At 45.1% G+C, this 19,449-nt stretch overlaps 1 protein-coding gene across 4 annotated transcripts in view; it reads right to left on the reverse strand.

Annotated features, from left to right (window-relative positions):
* Nucleotides 1-119: 119 nt before the first annotated feature.
* Nucleotides 120-19,449, reverse strand: part of crebbpa (CREB binding protein a) — a 66,662-nt gene continuing 47,332 nt past the window's right edge. For 2 of the 4 annotated variants that reach the window (XM_046047085.1, XM_046047083.1), the window contains exons 11-31: nt 18,934-18,996; nt 18,493-18,614; nt 17,237-17,449; nt 16,657-16,962; nt 16,173-16,352; nt 14,439-14,610; nt 11,043-11,161; nt 10,631-10,870; nt 10,173-10,261; nt 9,089-9,169; nt 8,618-8,674; nt 7,799-7,876; nt 7,641-7,708; nt 7,069-7,219; nt 5,973-6,119; nt 5,766-5,879; nt 5,438-5,603; nt 4,977-5,144; nt 4,500-4,661; nt 3,943-4,224; nt 120-3,674 (exon numbers count right to left, since the gene is read on the reverse strand). In XM_046047085.1, the coding sequence (XP_045903041.1) occupies nt 1,428-3,674; nt 3,943-4,224; nt 4,500-4,661; nt 4,977-5,144; nt 5,438-5,603; nt 5,766-5,879; nt 5,973-6,119; nt 7,069-7,219; nt 7,641-7,708; nt 7,799-7,876; nt 8,618-8,674; nt 9,089-9,169; nt 10,173-10,261; nt 10,631-10,870; nt 11,043-11,161; nt 14,439-14,610; nt 16,173-16,352; nt 16,657-16,962; nt 17,237-17,449; nt 18,493-18,614; nt 18,934-18,996 (5,225 nt within the window). In that variant the 3' untranslated portion in view covers nt 120-1,427. The remainder of the gene's footprint in view (nt 3,675-3,942; nt 4,225-4,499; nt 4,662-4,976; nt 5,145-5,437; nt 5,604-5,765; nt 5,880-5,972; nt 6,120-7,068; nt 7,220-7,640; nt 7,709-7,798; nt 7,877-8,617; nt 8,675-9,088; nt 9,170-10,172; nt 10,262-10,630; nt 10,871-11,042; nt 11,162-14,438; nt 14,611-16,172; nt 16,353-16,656; nt 16,963-17,236; nt 17,450-18,492; nt 18,615-18,933; nt 18,997-19,449) is intronic. The other 2 variants (XM_046047084.1, XM_046047086.1) reach the window with 2 other exon arrangements.

Here is a 19,449-nt window from a genome sequence, read left to right on the forward strand (position 1 = left end):
TGCTGTGAGGAATGTAGGTGTAAAATAATGTTGCATAACAAAAAAAAGTTTCATTAGAAATAAAGGTTATTTACCAGCCGCCACTGTGGAAACAAATGAACACAAACCAACAGGAGGAGTAATGCTTCATTATTTTGTCAACAGAGTACTGGAGTTCTTCTGTTGCACACAGTTTATTTAACAATATGGTATATAAGTAAGAAATGAGTCTTTTACCAGTTTATACAGTGATTTCATTCTCTCTTCCTTATATTTATAGTATTTTGCTTAATAACTTGATTTACAATAGGAGAAAAAGTAAATCCCCCTAATTCAAGTTTTTCATAAGAGAGGAATGAGGGTTGATAACATTTAGTTTTACTCAAGGTGAATCTCAAATGAGCCCTTCATCCCTAGATAGCACACATCTTAGTGTAAAATGTAGAGGATGGGGCGTCATCCGAGATGTGGCCTACAAACAACCGGTGATCATTCCACCTCAGCTTAGGGGGCTGGTCTTTCTCACACTCTCTTTACACTTTACAACATTTGTATGACAAAAAAAAAAGTTTACAAATTATTTTTAATGTCAAAAATCCTACACCTGCAAGACAGATTTTCCAAATTCCAGGCCACTGGGATGTAGGCTGCAGTCCTTGTGTGTGTGTTTGTGAAACCAGTCGGCGCTGTAGTTATTTTAGTGACTGTGAGGGCTTGGTGTCAGTGTCTTCATATGCGCCTGCAAACATGCCTGTGTATTCACAACCTGCCGCAGTCTGTTTCCTATTTTAATACAACTGAGTGCTCTTCATACACACAAAGAGGAGGGGAGCGGTCCCTGAACTCACTGTCTTGGAGTAATGGTACAACACTAGATTACAATTGCCAGAAATGACAGCTTGAGAAAAGAACGAAAACCTGGCCCAGACAAATTATTTTACAGTTTCAACACAAAAATGCTTTAAGTTTCTTTTCAAAAGGTACAAAATAAAAAGATATGAATTATATAATGCAATTGTACATTTTCTTTAAAAAAAAAAAAAAAAGAAAAGAAACGGGAAAGGCATGAAACCATACCAAAAACAAACCAAACTAAATTGAGTATTGAACACATTTGGTCTCAACCAAAAAATATATTCTTTGTGATTTAAATTTCATTTAAGAAGCAACTTGCAAATCCCTCAACGTCTTAAGGAAGAAACACCCATCACTTGGGTTTAGGAAACAATTACATTCCCAAGAAGTGTTTGCTTTTTTTTGTTTTTTTCTGGTGCTTAATTTTCTTTCTTCTTTTTACAACAGTTTTACATGTCAGTACAAAAAAAAAAAACTGTTCTCAACCTTAGAAAGAACAAACAAAGCCCTCAAACGGGTTAAAGAGTCTGATGAGAAACTAAGAGGAAGTGCAGTGGGAGTGAGATTTTGTTCTTTACTTCCCAGCAGAAATGCTACAATCCCTCCACAAACTTCTCCAGAGTGTCACCTGTAGCATCTCCCACCATCCCCAAGTCACTGTTCAGCCCCCCTCTGCTGGGTGTGTTAAGCTGCGGTAGCATGGCGCTTTGTTCTGGTGTCCCCAAGTGTCCCTGCTCCATGGACCCTGAAAGTGGGCCCCCGAGTCCTGGATGGGGGGAACCCGAGTGGGGTGGATGTGGGTGCTGTGGTGAGGGCTGGGGCTGGACCTGCGGTGAGGGACTGGAATGTGGCCGCTGCTGCTGTTGCGAGGGCGGACAGGGAGACTGAACAGGAGCGGGGGAGCGGACCTGGTTGCTGAGGGCATTGGCTAGTGCGGGCTGGCCGGGTAGGTGAGCTCCACCCTGAGGCTGGCCGGCCAGCAGGTGGGTCTGGGGACTCATGGGGCTGGGCTGGGCAGGAGAGCCCATCTGCTGCTTGAGGACGGCCTGCTGCTGCTGGGGAAGTTGCTGCTGCTGCTGCTGCTGGAGCATCCGTTGATGCAGTAAGTTCTGGGGGGAGTCCATCCCCATGCCAGGCTGGGCCATAGGTGGGAGCTGGCCCATGGGACCCCCGGCTGCTCCTGCACCTGCCTGCATGGCTATCTGCTGCTGCTGTTGCTGCATGCGGAGCTGGGAGTATGTAGCTGCTGTACCCTGCGCTTGAGCAGGGAACTGGCCCGGATGGCCCTGAGGCATCACCCCCTGCTGCTGCTGCTGCTGCTGCTGCTGCTGCTGCCTTAAGAGCTGCCGACGGTAGAGCTCCTGGATCTGGGGGTTGGTATGCGCTGCATTCATCAGCTGCCCCTGAGCACCTAATGCAGCCATGCTCTGGGCAGGAGGCTGCTGGGGCTGCTGAGGGGGCATCCCCGGCCTCTGAACCGCCCCTCCTGCCATGGCCATGGCCTGCATTGTTGGCATGCCGGGTTGCTGTTGCTGACCTGCCTGCTGCTGCTGCGGCTGGTTGGCATGGTACTTGGCTGTTCGCTGTTTGATGAAAGCAGCCATTAGTTGAGGGTTTGATTTGAGGATGTTTAGGACTTGCTGCTGCTGCTGGGGCGAGCTGGGAGACTTCAGGGTGCGGAGAAGGTCCTGCAGGGCGTTGGGTGCAATAGCACCAGGTCTCTGGGGTGTTTGTGGCCGGGCACCAGGCTGCTGTGGAATCAGCAGCCTCTGGCCCGGCTGAGGTTGCTGCCCTGGGGACAACATGGCTCGCTGCATGGTCATGGCCTGCTGTGGTGTCTGGCCTGGGACAAGGCCTGGTTGTTGAGTCTGAGCTGCCTGCATGGGCCCCGCAGCTCCAGGCCATTGTCCTGGGGCCATGCCCGGTTGCATGACCTGTGGCCCCCGGGGCCCTGGCACCATCTGCATGGGTGGCTGCATTGGTCCGGTCATGCGCTGCTGTGGCTGCTGGGGGTTCATGGGCAAGCTGTTCATGTTGACCCGGAAGCTCTGCTGGTTCTGCTGGGCCTGCGCCATCATCTCGATGTGCCGTGCCATCTTGACTGCAGCGAGGGGGGGCTGCTGAGGTGGCTGTGGCGGCTGGGGGAGAGGGGACTGCTGCTGGTGTAGAGGGGAGGCCTGGGGTCCAGGCTTGCCCTGAGACACCGGAGCTTGAGGCTGGCCATTGCGAGGGGTATTGGCAAAGGAGGGGGACATGACGCCTGTTGAGTTGGGGGTCTGCGGCTGGTTGGAGAGAGGCTGCTGGGGCGTCTGGGGAGTGCTGGGCTGGGCATGGGAAGTGGGAGTGCTGGGAGCAGCTGAGGCCGGTGGGGACGGTAGCGGCATGGTTCTCCCTTGCATGGTGGCCATTCTTCTCCTCATCAGCTGGGCCTGCTGGAGCCTGTGCTGCAGCTGCTGCTGGCGGAGCTTGTGCTTGATGTTCAGGCAGAACGGGACAGGACACTTGTTCTCCTGACAGTGCTTTGCATGGTAACAGCATAACGCGATGAGTTGCTTGCATACAGGGCAGCCACCGTTGGTTTTGCGCTTGCAGCCCTTGGTGTGCTGCACCACTCGCTTCATCTTCTGGCAGGACGGCAGAGAGCAGTTGGCATTGCGACACTGACAAGCGTGGACCAGGGACTGGATGCAGCGTTGGATACTTAAGCGCCGGCTCTCCTGTGGGCTCTTGGAGGCTTCTCCACTTTGGCTGTTGTTGTCGTCGTCCAGGCCAAGGCCCCACTTCACCATCTGGTGCTCGTGTCCCTTCGTGTTGTAACAACTAATGCAAAGATCAAAGTCCTGCAGAAAATGGCAGACAAGGGACACAGTAATCAACATCTCAGTCCAACAAAGTCTGATAAACTGATTTGTAAGAGGTTCAAAAATGTCCTCTCGCTGTTTATAATAATACAGAAATGTGATGTAGTCCACAAATATCATTCCTTATTGATCCTCATCTGTCCTAGTCAGTCATAAAACACTGACAGACATCCTCTTACAATTGAACTGAAACGGAAGCAATTCCAGTGTAAAAACAAAATACAGCGTACTAATATTAGTAACTCACCTCGCACACAGTGCAGTGCCAGCGAGTCTCCACGTGGTGCTTGCACTCGTTGCAAGTGTAGACAAATCGGTCCTGTCCCTGGTTGTGCAGCTCAACCAGCATGCACATGGTGCTCCACTTGCACCTCCTGAGGGAGCTGAACTCCCAGTGTTTGTCCCTGGCCAGAGTCAGGAAGGCGTCGCGGCCGTCCATCAGGTCGCAAGAGAGCAAAGGATCAGGGTCGACGATGGGCGGCAGGGTGTTTGCCATGGGGCCAGAGTGGAGGTGGATCACAAAGAATACCTTCAGCAGACAGTGACACACAGAAGTGAGAGTTAGAAAAGCACAAGCCAAAATGACACCGGTATTAAAACATACTAAAAGATTTACATTCTAAGTCTCATTACTGTGCATCACAGTAAGTAAACAAGTAAGTAAACAACTATAGTGTTATTATGATATGATATGACTCCCTTTTGTTCACCATCTAATACACAAATGTTCATAAAAAAAATCTTAATTTTCAAAACTGCTTCCCATATTGATTCTAAACCACACAAAAACAAAACAAGTCTGACTTCTTTGTGCTTCTCCATGGTGGCGTACAGCTTCTGGGACAGATCATTGGCTACATTCGGCATCCCAGGCTTCTTCTTATTGGCTCGGCTCACGCTGCTCTTGTTTTTATTGGTCTTCTTGTTGTTCTTCTTCTTCGCATTTTTGCTGTCACCTGGCGTACCCTTTGAGACATATACAATGACAAAACACATTTCATATTCTGACAGGGTGCTTATTTACAGAATCCCCACATGTCAAATTAGTTCTCAGTTACACTGTCATCCAGCTTCTCATTAGAGATCATTAAAATTCATCACATATTCCTCAACATGTGCTGGAAACAATAACTTTATGTACGTGGTATATGAAAGAATATTAAATCTAAAATATTTAAGGGTGGAGGTGCAAAATGGCTGCCAAAGATGTTACTAGAAAGTGGAGTTGTAAATGTGTCTATGCTAGTACCACGTCATCAAACCATGACACCATGTTCGCACCTCAGGAGTTTCCGTGGCAGCTGTGTTCTCCTCCTTCTTCCTCTCCTCCTCCTCCTGCTCCAGCTCCTTGATGCTCTCCTCCAGCACGTTGGGCCAGAAGTCACCTTCGAAGTACGGCAGCTCATTAGCGCTGGTCAGACGGTCCTCAGTCGCCTGTTTGAAGATGTCCTGAGAGGATGACAAAAAACATGGATGACTCAAGCTATTAAATAATGGGTTTCACCCATTCACTGATCAAACATACCAGCAGAGTGCACTGGGTGCACTTTTCATGCATTTACCTTTTAATACAGACAAATGTGTTCAATCCAGCAACTATTCAGACAGAATTCTACCAGGAAACGTGATCAGGAACACAGTCAATCAAAACGTGGGAGACGACATGCGTCTCCCTTTGTTCTAAATATGACTAACCGCATATTTAGACGTCAGTATTTTTAAGAAAAACGCTTCCCCCTTACCTTGTAGTCATGCAGAATCCTCTCTGCAAAGGCCTTGTCCAGCATCTTCCTGTACCACTCCTGCAGCCTCTTAGGCTTTGGGATCTTCTGGTCAGGAGGATGGCAGTGAAAAATGTAGTCGTCTCCTTCACTGGGCGGACATGCCCAGATGTGGCCCTGGGTATACCTGTGGGCATGCACACACCAAAATCAAGACCAGAGAGACAGCGTATAAGTCAGGACACCTGCTGCCCTAGAACTTAATCCCATCACAAAGTTCCCTCCAGACAGTTCTCACAATTTATCTTTCAAGAGGAGAGGGAGAAAGGAGTGGTTGCGCAAAACTTACCCGAGTTTCTTGACATATTCTAGATAGCCAATGAGGATCTCGTGGTACACTGCTGTTCGCAGAATCCGAGGTCTGAAGAAGTGAATACTGTCAAGGTATGATATGTAGACCCGTCTGCAGAAGTAGAGAGATGGTAACAAGGTAAATTTCAACCACAAAAAGTGCCATTCCTTTACTGTACTACACACATTAATTGGATGCACAGACCTAGTGTTGGGAAATGGGCACTCAGAGCCATACTCCTGCACGTGCATGCCAAAGAAGCACACATCCACGCCGTCAATCTCCTCAAAGGCAAAAAGTGCTTTGGTTCTGTAGGGAAAGGTCTCGGGCATTTCGCCCGTGTCCACAAACCTAACGTAATGGAGGGAAAAAAAAAATATTAACATGTGTGAACAGCATTATGTGATCTCTGGTTGGATGGAGAAGCGAGAACATTGTGATATTTAATCTTGGATTACTGCCAACTAAAACATGTTAATTGCGTGCGAAATGATGTTGGGAGGGTCTGCTCTGAACACAGCGCTTAACACAAGTGTGGACCGTGCAAAGATGTGGATTATGTGTGTTTGTTCCGCTTACTATATTTTGTACAGATATATTGCAACAAAAACATCTTAAAACCAAAGTCTAAGATGAATTATTCCACAGATATATAACACAGTACCTACATTTTTATTAACATTTTATTTTATCGCAACTATAAAGGTTTCTAGGAAACAAGAGTCATGAGCTGCCCAAAAAGTTGCCTTGTGTGTTGCTGCTTTTAGCGACACTCAAGAGCATAACGGGACAAATCAAGTCAAGTGGCCTTCAGTCAATAAAAAACAAACAGCCTTAAATAGTCAACCTGAAGATAACAGGCTCGTGGATGAGGGGCCCTCCCTGTGACAATTGGACGAGCATCGCAGACTTTGATCTTGTGTGATGAAACAGTGAATGACCCTCTGGGAGTTACTCAGGGAGGGTGTACACTCCATCTTGTCAAACACACAGGTTCCACAATCACTCTGAGTGAGTATAAAAGCTTTATAGAGGGCGTTCAGCTTCGTGTGGCAGGAACAATAAAAAATAAGCTCAGGACAAATACGAGCTGTGCCACTGCATCTATAAATCAAAGAGGGCGAGACAGATATTTGGTTGTCTACAACATTATGGCCTCCCTCATCTCCACTGTTGACCCTTAGCTTGTCAAGTTGATAAATAATAGATAATGATAAAAAGCATACATTTCTTATAATTATAAGTCTGTTTCTGGAGAAGTCACCCAGTCCTCCCGTCCTCCTGTCAGTGATGCTCTCACCTGGCTTTCATGCCTGGTTTAACTTCCACCGTTTTGTCGGAGCTCGCCACCACTCGCACAAACACCTCTCCGGCCTCTGGGTGGTTCTGTCTCTTCAAGTATTTATTCACACGATCTTCTATGTACATTCCCAGTCGTGTCGACTGCAGCCCTACAGTGCATAAAACACGCAGGTTTAACTTTCCAGGAGAAAGGAGAAGCAGGCGTTACACATTGGGCCTTAAACAACCTGCTGTGGCCTACAATTTAAGCAAACAAGAACTGATTTTTGTGACCATGAGAGCTGAAATCTGTTAGCACCATATGTCATAAAGGTCATACTTGTCCTAAAGGGCTACAAACACCAAAGAAAAATACCAATGAAACCACAAGGCCAGCATCAAAAGAATACAAGGCAGTAACAGCAGGAAAGCCGATCAGAGACATATGCAGCCCATGTGCAGGTGGAGGTGGTTTATATTATCTTGTGACTTCAGTGTTTGTGAGACAAAACCTCAATAACTCTGCACGAAAAGTTACAAGGAAAGCCGATAGCTGATATTTAAAATTCAAATGTAGAGAAATTTACTAACGTTTTGCAGAGAACTTGTTTTCCTTCCGTGTTTTCCCACTCTTCTTTAAACAGTTGTCACAGATGAATCTGGAAAGAGAGACAAGTTAGAATTGTTACAGTTAACCCACAGAAAGATACCAAAACAATTGTGCAAATCAACAAAAAAAATCATCTCACCCAGATGGCCAAATGACCTCGTAGTGTAAGACGCATATCTGGTGCATCTTCCGTCCACAATCTTTACATTCAACAAACCTAAAGAAAAGCAAGCATAGAGTAACAGTTTAAATCAGGTTCACATCTAAGGCTACCTGACTCAGTCCTTGTTATATTAAGCAAAATTCTGCATTGTCCCGTTACTGTAGACGCAGCACTTCCACGTGTTCTAATATGGATATCTGGGAATTTTCATACATAAAAAATGCATAATATCAAACTCTGTTCCAATCCTCAAACCTGTCCAAGTCAAGTTCCTGGCGTCCATCATATGTATGAATGTTGACTACTTAACTGCTGAGGCAGCAAGCAATAAACAGGTCCATTCAAGTTAATGTTCCTCTAGTCGTTACGCACTTGTACACCAGCCAATGTAAGTGCGCTTTTGTGGGAGGATTACTAAATATTGTGCTTCTTATTTGACACTGGGTCACAATGACAATGTGAAAGGCAATCACTGCATATTAAAGAATTAAGGGCCTGTATTCCCTGATGAAAATACGCTCAGTTCCACTCAGCAGGTGGCGCTGCTGAGTTACCCCGTGGCTTCAATGAAACTGAAGTGATTGATCAGAGAGCTCCAGAGAGAAAATATGTAGACTTTGCACCAAAACAATGGCAGATGTGGGAGGCAGAAAAGTTTTAAGATGTGATCGAGAACACATAAATAGGAAAACACAGTTAAACAATTATTCAACACACATAAAAAAGAAGCAGAGAAAGAACACACGTCAGTATTAGTCCTTCTCACTGAAAGAGCGTGTGTTTGCATCTACGTACGGTTCAGGGTCGAGAACATCATTCTTCTTCCGTTCAAACTGGTCTTTTGATATCATCCTGAAGTGGCAGAGAAAAGGAGGGCAGAGGTAGTGAGACAAGGCACATACAAAAAGACTTGTATTTTTCTGTCTTCAGTCCTAGGCTTGGGGCGTTTCTCATTGCTGGCCGATTCAGTGCGGGGGCCATGATAACAATTTACACACCATGGTACAACAATAATAATAAATGGACTAGAAAGGTAATGTGTGGGCATGTGCTGCATACTGGACTGCTGCATACATAACAAGCATCTAAACACCACAAAGAAAGAGTTTTAAAAAAGCTAGATAAGAGATAGGGACATTTTTCCCTTTGCTCTTCCAAAAAAGGGGGAAAAAGTCTCTCACAATAATGTCTCTAAAAAATGCACAACTGCGGGTTGTTTATAAAATTTTTATAGTGGGTTTATTTATCAGCAGCCAGTTTACTTACGTCTGTGGCTGTGTAGGATCATCTCCTAACGTCACACTCTCCCCCTGGATCTCATTGAAGCACTTCTCACAGAAATGATACCTGCAAAAATACACACTTAACGATGAGCACATTCAACACTATACGTGTAGTTGAACAGTTGAGAGTAGCTCCTCGTGTTCTTTTTCACCAAAGCATGAAAATGTGTGATTAAAATATTTAGTATTCAGCTACTTGTTTGTGTGTCCCAATACAACTGTGCCCAAAATAACACTTGTTTTGGGGTTTTATAATGGAGATTGGGGAATTCCTGAGCTCCCATTGAGAGTGTAAATAGACTGCGCTGCAGGAGCCTCGTGCTGTCTGTCAGGCTGCGCTCTATCACTACTGCTGCTGTGCTGCTCTGCTCTCACAGTGCCCAGAGACAGTGTGAAAAGCAGGGCTGCAGTTACACAGTTCAAACCACAGGGGGTGCAAGGGAACATTGTGTAGTCATCAGTCATCTGTTGGCTTTCAACTGAGAGGAAAAGGCAATGATGGGCAACACTGTTAGTGGATTTAACCAAAGCGTTATATTTTCATATGTCATACGAGAGAGAGCACCAACGCTGAATTCACTCAGTCCCTCAATAGATGCTGAGCAAAAGAATAAAAAATACATTCAGACACTGCTTTGTTGCCATCAGTGTCTGATGCTCTTTTGGGTTTAGGTTTTTCAGAGTGTTTCCCTTCATGTGCCATGCTGCAACCTGGCAGTTAATAAATGTTATGAGAAAAACCATTAGGCAACTCATGCCGTGCCTGGACCGCGAGGCAGGGCCATTAAAGCCGGAGCTGTCAGAATGACACTACTGCCTGGACCACTGTGGTCCCTCTAGAGCTACAGAGGAACAGATCCTAAGCTGCAGGGGATGGGTAATACAGTTCAAATGGCTGCATTTATTGCCCATCAAAACACTTAATAAACAACTGTGTATGCAAATGTGTGATGCGTATGGGAGGATTTAAACTAGACTAAATATTCAGTATAGTTGAGTTCATAGCCACACATAAAGATATACACAGACAAACACGCACATTTATCCACACACACACACACACGTACCTGTTCTGGTAACTGTAGTATGTGCCTCCAGTAGATATGGTGCAGAGCTGCTTGCCATAGCAACAGAGGGTTTGAGGGGAGAACTCGTACTGTAGAAACAAGTGACATGAAAAGGGTCAAAACATTTCAAACAATAAATCCTTATTGAGCAGCAGGAAGATTAATCAGTCAGAGGTTTATTATTTAAGGTTTCTCTTCTTTAGTGCTGGGAGATGTGAACAGAATGTGGACAAAGCACTCACCTAGTGAATGACTGAAAATACTCACCGTACTACTCAAATAATACTCAAACTGTTTCTGCGTGTTTAACCAAACAAAATCCAAAAGTTAAAGTGAATTTTTTAGTAACTTTATGGCTAACTGACAAAACCTTATACCTCACGTCAGTGCTTTTTCAATCTAACCTACTCAACTTGATGCATCTTTAACGTCACTGTTACCCGCCCCCTTCACCTCACCTTCCTCCCGCAGCAGTATCCCAGGCCCTGCATGACTGGGTCGATTTCTGACTCAAACACCTCGGCCAGCTTGGAGCAGTACTTGTAGACACGCGACGTCTTGCGGTTGTAGAGCCAGGCGTTGTTGAACATCAGCCAGACATCGTCGACATATTGCCAGGGCTCCTGGTATTGGCCTGTGTCAAGCTTACGCTTTATTGTGGACAGGTCTATTGGGTTCTTAACGATGTCAAAGTAGTCCTTGGGTGAGAAGGACAAATTAAAATGTTAGTGTGACAGACCAAAGCGCTAAAATAGTGCAGATGAATTATGTCTATGCACCAAAACTGTTCAACATTTCACAATTTCAGCAACACTTCATCTATTAAACGGTTTTGTTGTAAATTATGTGTGCAATATGTGTGCTACCTACCGGGATCCCCAGAAGCATGGGGTCTACTGGCTGTCTGAAGGGCAGCGACTCAGGGTCCTGCCTGTAGAGAGACTCCAGAGTCGGCATCAGAGCCTGGCGCAACTCTTCTGGCTTAAAGACTGAAAAATGAACAATGGAAAGGCAACAGAAGTGTAAATGATCAAACAAAGATACTAACTATACAGAAGAGAGAGGACTTTTTCTATGCTGGACCTCTGTCATACACACTATATTGGCAAAGGTTTTGGGTCACCTGCCTTTACATGCACATGAAGGTTAATGACATCCCATTCTTAATCCGTAGGGTTTAATATGGAGTTGGTGGTCAGGCACAGATGTTGGACGAGAAGGCCTGGCTCACAGTCTCTGCTCTAATTCATCCCAAAGTTTCAGGTTGAGGTCAGGACTCTGTGCAGGCCAGTCAAGTTCTCCACACCAAACTCGCTTATCATGTCTTTATGGACCTTGCTTTGTGCACCGGTGCGCAGTCATTTTAGAACAGGAAGGGGCCATCCATCCACAAAGTTGGGAGCATGAAATTGTCCAAAATGTCTTGGTATGCTGAAGCATTAACAGTTCTTTTCACTGGAACTAAGGGGCCAAGCCCAACCCAATCTGAACAATCTGTACTCATCTGCTCACTGTAACTCCTTAATGTCATTTTTTAATTCCAAAGTGCACAAGATTCACCAGCAACTGACTACTAATACCTCTCACAGTCTGTCTTTTTCAGTTCTCTCAAGACCTCTTCTTCATTTACAAGTTTCTCGCTTCCCTCTGTTTCTGAAATATTGGACATTATTAGAAATTCGAAATCAACTACTTGTCAGCTTGACCTTCTTCCTACCGTCTTAGTAAAAGCCTGCTTACCCTCTCTCTCTTCCCAAATAACTACCATTATACATTGCTCTCTCACCTCTGGTATTTTTCCCTCATCTCTAAAATCAGATGCAATAACTCCAATACTTAAGAAACCTGGTGCAGACCAGTTGTTGAACAATGTTGACCAGTTGTTGAACAATTTCAACAACTTCCGTCCTATTTCTAACCTACCTTTTCTTTCTAAAATTCTTGAAAAAACAGTTGCACATCAGGTCCATGCACACATGTCTGACAATAACCTCTATGAACAATTCCAATCTGGTTTCCGTCCCTGCCATAGCACAGAAACAGCACTGGTAAAAATCACCAATGATCTTCTCATGGCAGCTGATTCTATAACTATTCTCATTCTCCTTGATCTGAGTGCAGCCTTTGACACCATCTCTCATAACATCCTCTTTGACAGATTAGTCTCTATTGGTTTCACTGACACACCCTTGGACTGGTTTAATTCATCTCTCTCTGGCCGCACTCAGTTCATCCAACTCAAACATTTCAAATCAGAGCTATCCCCTGTCATTCCCGGTGTTCCCCAGGGCTCTGTCCTGGGGCCCCTTCTGTTCATCATCTATCTGCTTACTCTTGGCCATATCTTTCGTAAATTTTAACATCCATTTCCACTGCTATGCGGATGACACCCAGCTCTACCTGTCCACCAAACCTACCTCATCCCTCCCACCCACCTCCCTCTCTGATTGCCTAACGGAAATCAAATCCTGATTCTCTTGCAAATTCCTCAAACTGAACAGTGACAAAACCGAGGTGGCACCAAATCCTCTTACCATTGACAACTCCACAGCTTCCCCCTCCCATCAGGTCAAGAATCTGGGTGTGATCCTCGACAGCACACTTTCATTTCAAGCTCACATTAATAATGTCACTCGGTCTGCATACTTCCCTCTACTAACATTGATCGCCACCGACCATCTCTCACCCACTAATACAGCCATTCTCATTCACAAACTGGTCACATCCCACATTGATTATTGTAATTCTCTTCTCGTTGGTCTTCCTCTCAAATCCATACATAAACAACTCTGCTGCCTTTATCATCACCAGAACCCCTTGTATTATTCATATTACTCCTGTCCTTCAGCAGCTTCATTGGCTTCCAGTTAAATACCGCATTGATTTCAAAACTCTGCTCCTTACCTTGAAGGCCATTCATAACCTCGGTACCTCACTGACCTCCTTCATATTAACACACCCACCCGTACTCTTAGGTCTTCTTCTATTCACTTCACTGTACCTCCTGCTCGTGCCACCATGGGGTCCAGAGCCTTCAGCCGCTCTAACCCTCGTCTCTGGAACTTTCTTCCACCAGACATCCGCAACATTGACTCACTTTCCATTTTTAAATCCTTCCTGAAAACACATCTTTTTAAAATGGCATATCCCACGTGATCACTCTCTCAATCTTTGTTTCCAGTTTTTTGTACTCTGATTTTATGCACTGTAATTATAGTTGTTAATTTTATTGATTACTGCTGTACTGTTTTATTATGTTTTGTGAGGTGACCTTGAGTGTTCAGAAAGGCGCCTATAAATAAAAAATGTATCATTAACCCCTGAAAAACAACCCCACACCATAATCCCCTCAACCAAACTTGTTACAATGCAGTCAGGCAAGTACGGTTCTCCTGGCAACCACCAAACCCAGACTTGTCCATCGGATCACCAGACAGAGAAGCATGATTTGTCACTCCAGAGAACCCGTTTCCACTGCTCTACTGACTAGTGGCAGCATGCTTTACACCACCGCATCAGACACTTTGCATTGCACTTGGTGATGTAAGGCTTGGGTGTAGCTGCTCGGCCATGGAAACCCATTCCATGAAGCTCTCTATGCACTGTTCTTGAGCTAATCCAAAGGCCACATGACATTTGGAGGACTGTAGCTACTGACTCAGCAGAAAGTTTGCGACTTCTGCACACTGTGCGCCTCAGCATACGCTGACCCTGCTCCGAGACAGACTCCCTGGACACTACAGAGTACGACCTGTTCATGAACAACAGCAACGTAAATCCTGGCCTAGATTTATTTTGAATTATATCACCTGTTTCTAATTGTTAAAGATTCAAACAACTAAAACCCAACTGCCCAGTAGATTGCTCGCTCAATTCTTGTGCAACAGTTTTGATTATTTCTCAAATTGACTCCCGTGTCTCCTTGCCTCAAATCAACTGTAAACGTTGCATTAGGTGGCCGTCAGGTGGGTCATCAGTTGTCAGGTATATAACAGGTGCACAGCCCGGTCATCTTTTGTGTGAAGTGCTGGCAAGATTAAAGAAGGCTTACAAAAAGTCTGGACTTTGTTCTGACTCAGTACCTGACTAATAATATTGTAAGATGAAGTTGATGAAACTTAAAATAAGTCATGGCTAAGTCTCACATTTGGCACAGAGTGGGTGTTAACATTACTGGCAATGACGGAAACCTTCTTTGCTTACTGAGGGGAACTTGTTTCAGTCAGTCATAGACGGGTTTTATTCATGGCTTGACATTAAACTCACTTTTCCTCCGTGACTGAGAGGGGGATGAGGAGGTTGTACTGTTGGCTCCACCTTCTTCCTCTTCTTTGGGTTCTGCCTTCACTTCGGGCTTTTTCTCCTCCACGTCCATTGGCTCTGGCTTTTCCTCTGGCTCCTCCTTCTTTACAAATGCTGGAGCAGAGTCTTCCTCAGTCTACAGACAAAAAAAAGCAAAGGACTCATTATGCCACGGTCTTGTTTTAAACCTTAACACTCAAAAGAGTTGGATGACTGATGGCAATAGTCTCTCATTTGTTGATTTATCTCTCAAGACGTTAACTGTGTGTCACTGTGAGGAGTTTACATGTGCATCCTTTGAAATTCTAATTCTCTTGATTATCTGGTAAATTCTCAAAATTAAGGGTGATGGAATACAATTGTACGTACATCACGAAGGTGCAAGGCCATTTAAAAAGCAGCATCACCGTCACAAAAACATCTGACATGGGACATCTATTTGAATACATTTTGTGGCTTGGAGTCGCTGTGCGGTAGTAACACTTTCCTCAAAATTAAGGATGCACAGGGATGCAAACTCATCAGAGGTGAGAAATGTGACAAAGATTACCAACACACATTTAGCATGTGCTAATTTTGGACCTTGCTGATAGTGTTAAACACAGAATTTCATAATAGCATTGACAACTTCACGTTTACTGATCACATGGTGGCTGATACCCGAGCTGCTTTAGGAGGTCTGTTTCAGGACAAATACCGTTGTGTGGGAGGCATCCCTACTATAAATTACATAATTGATTTAACTATATACTAAAAGTTGTATAAACATGCAAAACCTGGATGAAGCTTATTCTCCAGTTGCACAAATGAAGATCATTTTCTCCATTTGTTTGCCATTAATTACCTTTACAGTCTAATTTGTCTCGCCAAAGTTTCATAATGAAATTTAAATATATCTACAATTCTCATAAAATCCTCCTGGGGTCAGCTGAGAAAAAAAAAAAGAGCCATGTATAAATTTGTACAAATCTTGTAATGACGCATAGCGCCTAAGTGTATATTCACAGCGACTTCGCTGAAAGAAAAGAAACTCTGCTGACAGTTCTCCTTCACGTTTTGCGGTCATTTATGGTCACGCTAGCTTCTCTGCCCTCTCCTCTGCGTGTTTAACCGTAGGCGTGGCTAAGCTCCAGCTTCCTGCTTTGACTGCAGATGTTGTTTTACTCAACAACAGCATGCTTGTTAAGCTAATAGCAAATTGTTATGAACAAGTTAAAATGAAAGCTGTCTCTAGTCTTAGTTTCACCTGAGTGTAATGTGACAAACTATAACATGTGTTTGGTGTTTGATAAACACTGTAATGATAATAGTCTAAAAGTATGTGAGAATGCATAGCTTTTAGTCAAACATCACATTTTTCCTGGGGAGGACAAACAACTAACCCTAACCCCCACTGCAACCACAGCACCTAAAGCCCTCCAGAAACCTGTGTTTGGCTCTCAAAGTGCACCAGATTGATGCATTTGACTTTAAAATCTAATTATTTGGTGAAAGGAGAAATATATCAATCATGTTGGGTTTTATCAAATAAATTTCAGAGAGTAACACCAGACAAATATATGAACTAATGAATATATAGAAGGATCTATTCAGGTAACGTAAGCTCATTGAAAAGAGAATGCACAGATAAGTTAAAAATAGCACTATTCAATCAATAGACTCAGTTTACGTGTATTTGAACACATAGCTTCAACACACCTCCATCTTGGGCTCAGTTTTTCCGCCAGCAGTCTCAAACTCCTGTTGGTCAAGGTGTGCCTCTGCTTTGACCTCCTGGGCAGGCAGGTCTGCACCGATATGCTGTGAATGCAGGTCGGCGCTGGCCGCCGAGGCCGGCGTGGGCACCCGGTTATCCAGACTGGCCCCTGGTTGAGACAGCTGAAACACAGAGGGACAGAGGCAGAGAAAGAAAAGAAAAAGATGAGGTGTTGGCAACAGATTAACTGTTTTATTGCATGCAGGGCTGAGGCCACGACAAAGATGAACACGTCCCATATTGATTTCATTGAAAGAGGCAACGTTCCCTTTGTGATGGATGCTACAAACATGGTGAAGATGCAATTATCACACAGAAAGGTGGATGTGGATGGGACAGGGTGGTACATGGTAGTCACAGGGATGGGAGTTTGCAGGGGAAGGGGGGGGGTCAGAGTGGAGGGCATGCGGAGGGTCTCGGTCTCACCGGTGTGGTAGGGGGCTGAGGCGGGGGCTGCGTCAGTGCTGCCGCGGGGACCTCCGCCTGGGGTTGGGGCTGGGTGGGGCGGGGTGGGGTGGCACCCGGGGCTGGGGCAGGGCCAGGGAGGGTGGGGGTGGAGCTGCGACTGGAGGGCTGGGGGTGCGGCAGGTTAGTGGCCCCCCCTGCCGTGGAGGCGGAGGAGGCAGCAGGCGGAGGCGTGGAGTGCAAGGGGGTTTGGGAGGAGGCTAGCTGAGGGCCCAGCGAGGGGCCAAGTGCATTCAAGGGTAGGTTAGCGCTCTGCTGCTGCTGCTGCTGGAGAGAAGGACACACACAAAGGACAGGCGGACAGACAATTACACACACACACACACACACACACACACGGAAAGCAGACAAATACAGACATTAGGTCAAACAGACAAACAACTAATTTGAGGTTTAGAGAACACCTTGTGATTGGTATGAGAACAATTTAAGAACAATTAGTGCGTAGTATGATTGGTGATCGTAGTTTGAGTTTAGTTTAGTTTGCCTGCAGCTTAGGTTTACTACAGCTCCACACCCCTCGTCTGTCTTCATGTCTCACCTGGGTGACGGCAGCCTGTGCAGGTGGCTGGCCCATGCCAGGCCCCACGGGGACATTCATGGCGCCCGGTGCAGCAACTGCAGCTGATCCTGGAGGGAACTGGGTCTGAGCCAGAAACTGTCCCTGGCTGGCCGTCTGGCCTACCATGTTACCACCACCGTGTCCGGCCATGATGCCTTGTGCCTGGGGCATCCTGGAGGGAGACATGCCCATCTACATGGCAGGAGAAGAATTTTACTAAGAGCAGAGTGACCACTGACCAAACCAGAAGCACGGGTCGTGGCAAATATCAATCACATTACTGCCATTCCAGTTTCATAATTATGCAGTGATGGTGTACAATGAGGTGCTTCATCTACAATAAGGAATACGAGTATGTTTGTGTTTGTGGATGAAGGGCTGCAGCAGTGTTTTTTGTGTATAAAGTATAAATCAACAGCTTTGTGCTTTGATTGTGCACTGCACATGCTATCACATCTCATTTCAGTCCTCCATAAAAGACACCATTATTTTATTTCACATACAATTCAAAACATTTACTAATTAATGTTTGAAACCATTATTACCTAATTTACTTGGGTTGTGGTGTGAAAACAGCCCATGTCAAATGTTAAATGAGGCTTCAAGAAAGGGCATAAATTTTGCATTTCATAAGCTTTTAATTATTAATTACCTGGGCTGATGATTAAGGAAATATGCATCGGTCAGGCTCTAATCGCTAATACTTGTGTCTCTACAAGTAATAAGCGAGTGAAACCTAAAGTGGCCACAAGCCACATGAACCTGCCTCCCTTAGTTTCAAATTTAAATGTTTCTTGCGCTGCATTGGTAAAGTTCTCTTTTACACAAGGCTTAAATTCACCAAAATGGCATGTAATCAGACAAATGATTTTGTAAAGACTCAAAGGCTTTTACCAACACCTGGGTTCCCAAAAGCTCTGTTTGGCACAATGGGGCTAAACACGACACTGAAACTGCATGCTTTCTGCTTTTGTTTACAAGGTACCTGCTTCCACTAAGAGCAGGTATTTTGCTTTTGGTTCTGTCTACCTGATGCAGTGCCTCGTCCATCTTAAAACTCACCGGCCTCTCATGACCAGAGCAGTTGACTGCATTTTTAATAAGCCTGGAGCCGCTTGTGCAGACAGCCAGCATATGAATTCACCAGCGACTGGGTGTTAGCTCATGTTACTTATGAGAGAGAGTGTGTGTGTACACTGTGATTTGCTTGCCCTGCTGCCCCCAGCCCTCCTCACCGCTGGGACGGAGCTCATGTTCATTTGCTGTGGGTGGTTCATCGGTGAGGCTGCTCGGGCTCCCATTGGTGCCTGGGATATCTGGGCGGTGGGCAGAGTCATGTGGTTGAACTGGTTCATTCCTGTACAGAAGAGTGGACCACAATGTTCAGAAATGAACCATACATCTCAAAAAGGAGCGCACTACACAATGCCACAATAGTGACAAAACTTTACATCCAAAGTTCCTCTTTATAGTTACAGCTTCCACATCTTGTTTTCTCCATTATGCTTTTTTCTTTGCTAGTCACCCCGTGCCTTTTGCTTAGGAATGTGACTTTCCCAGATGTGTTGTTTGCATTATGATAAGCATGTTTCGCTCTGCATTCTGACTTCCAGTTGTTTTAATTGACTGTGTCTACATGAAAATACCACATGCAACAAGCGACATCTGAGACGTACCTTGTGAACCCGGCATGCGATTCATGATCTGATTTGGCATGTTGGGCGGAGGAACAGGCCCATCTATAAAGCAAAAAGAAAAGACACTGAACCAAAAGACAGCTTAAAGAACAACATAAGCAACTGTAATGACCAAAGTCAAACACTCAATCAGCACCTCCACTGCCTGATTTCCATTGAAGAGTTACTTATTCTCAACTTTTTGCAAGAATACAAGTTTAATCAAGCTACTGAAAATGTGATTAGTGGCTGGATATACGGCAATATCCAGTTCCATCTTGTCGTCACTCGTCTCATTCGCTCAAGTTGAATAGCTCAAGTGCAGAGACCCACGCCACTGGTTTCGGTTCCGAGAGGCGCTACAGTAGCCTAATGGGTATCACTCTCGCTCACCTCTGCCGAGCATGTCTAAGAACAGTACTTACTTACATTTGATTTTTATTTACTCATTTGTTAACTGAAAATGCATAAGATTGCATTGATTTTCCAGGAAGAATATTGTTTTCATTATTAATG

Source organism: Micropterus dolomieu, linkage group LG04 (genome assembly GCF_021292245.1).
Source record: "Micropterus dolomieu isolate WLL.071019.BEF.003 ecotype Adirondacks linkage group LG04, ASM2129224v1, whole genome shotgun sequence".
In the NCBI taxonomy this organism is placed as follows: domain Eukaryota; kingdom Metazoa; phylum Chordata; class Actinopteri; order Centrarchiformes; family Centrarchidae; genus Micropterus; species Micropterus dolomieu.